The 4,208-nt window shown below is 49.9% G+C and overlaps 1 protein-coding gene across 1 annotated transcript in view; it reads right to left on the reverse strand.

The window, feature by feature from the left end:
* The window catches only part of LOC108788335 (solute carrier family 15 member 2-like), a 42,410-nt gene that overhangs the window by 9,270 nt on the left and 28,932 nt on the right, over window positions 1-4,208 (reverse strand). The window contains exons 11-13 of the mRNA XM_018558085.1: window positions 3,328-3,417; window positions 923-967; window positions 657-689 (exon numbers count right to left, since the gene is read on the reverse strand). Of these exons, the coding sequence (XP_018413587.1) occupies window positions 657-689; window positions 923-967; window positions 3,328-3,417 (168 nt within the window). The remainder of the gene's footprint in view (window positions 1-656; window positions 690-922; window positions 968-3,327; window positions 3,418-4,208) is intronic.

Raw genomic sequence — 4,208 nt, forward strand, 5'->3', positions numbered from 1 at the left:
CCCCCCCTGGCACGGCTCCATTCTCCTGCCGGCTAGCTTCTGCAGGCGACAGATGGAATGTAAGCGGCTGGGAGCAATAGTCGGACTGCTATTGGCTATTTTCATTTGAAAACGCCCATAGCAGACTGGCTACTGAAACCCCGCCCACTGAGCAGAAGAGTGGACTTGAGAGATAAAGTTGTCTCTCTGTTCCGCTCCTATGCTCAGTGGGCAGGTGCAATAGCAAGCCAGCTATTGGCTTTTGCAATTTGAAATAGACAGGGGAGGGGGGTGAGTGGTCTGGGCAGCGCCCTAGGCAACAGTGCGCCCTAGACGGCTGCCTAGTTTGCCTAGTGGCAGCACCGGCCCTGATTGCACCACTGATTGAGCATTACAGTAACATGCAGTAACACGTGCACTTGACCATGCATTACAGCAACATGGGCAAGTTATAGCCCAAAGGGGGCGGTGTTTTGACTGAAGTGGGTGGAGACTATTTATGTTAATTTAAAGTAGACAAACTTTGTAAGAACTCATTACTGTGAGGTCAGAATGTGTCCCCCTACATAGCAGGAGGTGGCACATGTGGAGGGCATGGATTATAATGCATAGAAATCTTTGCCTTGCTTCTGTCATGTGACTAACAAAGATATAAAAGAATGGTAACATTTCCGTACCTGCATCTGGTCCGGCTGAATAACAAATCCGGTCTGTAAATAGAATTGATTAAAAAAAAATAATTAGCATTCCCGGGGCAGCATCGGGGGACACAAATGTTTCCGTTTTTTTACATTATCTTTAAGCCGCACGGAGAGATCTCCGAAAACAAACCGCACAACGAAATTCCAGACAGAGGTGGAAATGAGCAATGAATGTGAACACGAGTCTCACAATCCCGATACGGGGACAGCTGACTGAACTGTGACAATAAATCTTCACTTACGAAATCCGCGTTCATTCTCGTGGCCTGGAGAGTCCATCGTGATCCCTGAAAGGTAACGAATATTGTGTGAATGCGCGGACCGCTGCCAAGGTGCCGGTAGCTGTGAAAACAACCTGAGACAACCTGATATGTGCACTGGAAGGACGAGGGCCAGGACCCGAAATGTCCCCCCAACTCAGCTGATGTATCAATGCGATGCTTGCATACCCACCATCAGCAGGACTACCCAAACCCATGAAGTCTGCTGCTGCTCCTTCACTGTCCAATCACAGGCTGGGGGCGGGGAAGTGACCAAGCTGCGTTGTTCTAACTGCAGCAGGGATAGTTCAGGGCACCAGGCTGTCTGTGCTATGCGGCTGACATGTGTAAATCTCAGGACTGGATGAACAGAAATAGAAATCATTCGGCACTTAAAACAGATGCCATATAATTGTATTTCATCTTTCAGCTTCGGCTCCACCTTAAATGATACATTTTATAAGGATAATTTATATCTTTGTATATATATATATATATATATTTACATGTTTGGAGTTCATGTTTTATCTTTCTAGTCAGTCTTTCATCTACCTACATTTGTAGAAAACAGAGATAAGATTCCACTCCCAGTTTTCATAGTCTAAACTTCTGTACACTTATAAGTGATGGAGGGTCAGCAACCCAGAGGCAGCTAAATGGTGGATTCAAAGTGGCGCAGATCACAAACTAAATGGGTGGATCAGCTTGGGCTGAGAGGGGGAACTTGGGCTGAGTGGGGAACCTGCGCTGAGTGGGGGAACTTGGGCTGATTCAGGGAACTTGGACTGAGTGGGTGAACTTGGGCTGAGTGGGGGAACTTGGGCTGAGTGGAGGAACTTGGGTTGAGTGGGGGAACTTGCGCTGAGTGGGGGAACTTGGGCTGAGTGGAGGAACTTGGGTTGAGTGGGGGAACTTGCGCTGAGTGGGGGAACTTGGGCTGAGTGGAGGAACTTGGGTTGAGTGGGGGAACTTGCGCTGAGTGGGGGAACTTGGGCTGAGTGGAGGAACTTGGGTTGAGTGGGGGAACTTGCGCTGAGTGGGGGAACTTGGGCTGAGTGGAGGAACTTGGGTTGAGTGGGGGAACTTGCGCTGAGTGGGGGAACTTGGGCTGAGTGGAGGAACTTGGGTTGAGTGGGGGAACTTGCGCTGAGTGGGGGAACTTGGGCTGAGTGGAGGAACTTGGGTTGAGTGGGGGAACTTGCGCTGAGTGGGGGAACTTGGGCTGAGTGGAGGAACTTGGGTTGAGTGGGGGAACTTGCGCTGAGTGGGGGAACTTGGGCTGAGTGGAGGAACTTGGGTTGAGTGGGGGAACTTGCGCTGAGTGGGGGAACTTGGGCTGAGTGGAGGAACTTGGGTTGAGTGGGGGAACTTGCGCTGAGTGGGGGAACTTGGGCTGAGTGGAGGAACTTGGGTTGAGTGGGGGAACTTGCGCTGAGTGGGGGAACTTGGGCTGAGTGGAGGAACTTGGGTTGAGTGGGGGAACTTGCGCTGAGTGGGGGAACTTGGGCTGAGTGGAGGAACTTGGGTTGAGTGGGGGAACTTGCGCTGAGTGGGGGAACTTGGGCTGAGTGGAGGAACTTGGGTTGAGTGGGGGAACTTGCGCTGAGTGGGGGAACTTGGGCTGAGTGGAGGAACTTGGGTTGAGTGGGGGAACTTGCGCTGAGTGGGGGAACTTGGGCTGAGTGGAGGAACTTGGGTTGAGTGGGGGAACTTGCGCTGAGTGGGGGAACTTGGGCTGAGTGGAGGAACTTGGGTTGAGTGGGGGAACTTGCGCTGAGTGGGGGAACTTGGGCTGAGTGGAGGAACTTGGGTTGAGTGGGGGAACTTGCGCTGAGTGGGGGAACTTGGGCTGAGTGGAGGAACTTGGGTTGAGTGGGGGAACTTGCGCTGAGTGGGGGAACTTGGGCTGAGTGGAGGAACTTGGGTTGAGTGGGGGAACTTGCGCTGAGTGGGGGAACTTGGGCTGAGTGGAGGAACTTGGGTTGAGTGGGGGAACTTGCGCTGAGTGGGGGAACTTGGGCTGAGTGGAGGAACTTGGGTTGAGTGGGGGAACTTGCGCTGAGTGGGGGAACTTGGGCTGAGTGGAGGAACTTGGGTTGAGTGGGGGAACTTGCGCTGAGTGGGGGAACTTGGGCTGAGTGGAGGAACTTGGGTTGAGTGGGGGAACTTGCGCTGAGTGGGGGAACTTGGGCTGAGTGGAGGAACTTGGGTTGAGTGGGGGAACTTGAGTTGAGTGGGGGAACTTGTGCTGAGTGGGGGAACTTGGGTTGATTTGCTAGCCATGGGACACTTTCTCGATATATCCATAAATTATGTGAAGAGTTGATCTGCTATAGGGCCCCTTGTGATTTTGTAGGTGCCCCCCCCCTCCCCCCCACAAGAATTACCTGCTGGTCAAATAGAGCCCAGAACATCGGGAGGGGGATGTACAGGAACAGAACTTTGGTCACCATTTTCACTTCTGTGATCAGTTTTTTCTGAAAAAATAAAGAAATGGAACAATGTAATTGGAAACAAAAAACAAACGAAAGCTGGAGGAGGACACAGGAAATAAAAGAATTACAGAGCAGAGTATGAGATTGTAATGATGAGGATTCATTTATGAAGAGTTTCTTTGTAACACATTTGTATAGAATGAATGAACATAGTGGTGATAAATCTCCTGGTGGCTTCTAATAGATCGCTCATGTGAAAGTGGAGAAGGTCTGACACCTCGGTCAGGTTTTTAATGCTGGAGAAGTGGGAAAAAACAAGCGCTGAGGGGTTACTCCTTCCTTATAATGAGGATTCTAAAAGTATAATGTTACTTATTGATTGAAAGAAACCCGACACATTTTGAGGATCTGCACCCCATTCATCAGGGCTGAGCAACAATGCACATGTGCATATGTATGAGATAAAGTGCTACACTAGCTGGGGTGTATATCAGGTGAATTTCAAGTGGTGTGTATGTTTGTTTCCTGTATCTCCTACACACAAGGCTTAGATACCTTGACTCTGAATACTGGGCTAACCTACATGGAGTTCCTCTTTAAAGTTGAGAGATACTTCCTTACTATTTCTGGCTGTACAATCTCCTTGAGATCTACCACGTAGTCCCTGATTGTATACAGGTTCACTGGGTGGTCTGGGTAGGTCCTCATAGTTCAAAGTTTTGGTAAATCTAAAGATGATTGTGTAAAAGCTTGTACAGTCAGATTGTAATGTGTACAGTGACCTCCAGAGTGGTTTCTCATTATGAAATAATACTGTTTGGCCTGCTGGAGGT

The sequence above is a fragment of the Nanorana parkeri genome, unplaced genomic scaffold (genome assembly GCF_000935625.1).
Source record: "Nanorana parkeri isolate BGI_ZX_2015 unplaced genomic scaffold, ASM93562v1 scaffold320, whole genome shotgun sequence".
In the NCBI taxonomy this organism is placed as follows: Eukaryota; Metazoa; Chordata; class Amphibia; order Anura; family Dicroglossidae; genus Nanorana; species Nanorana parkeri.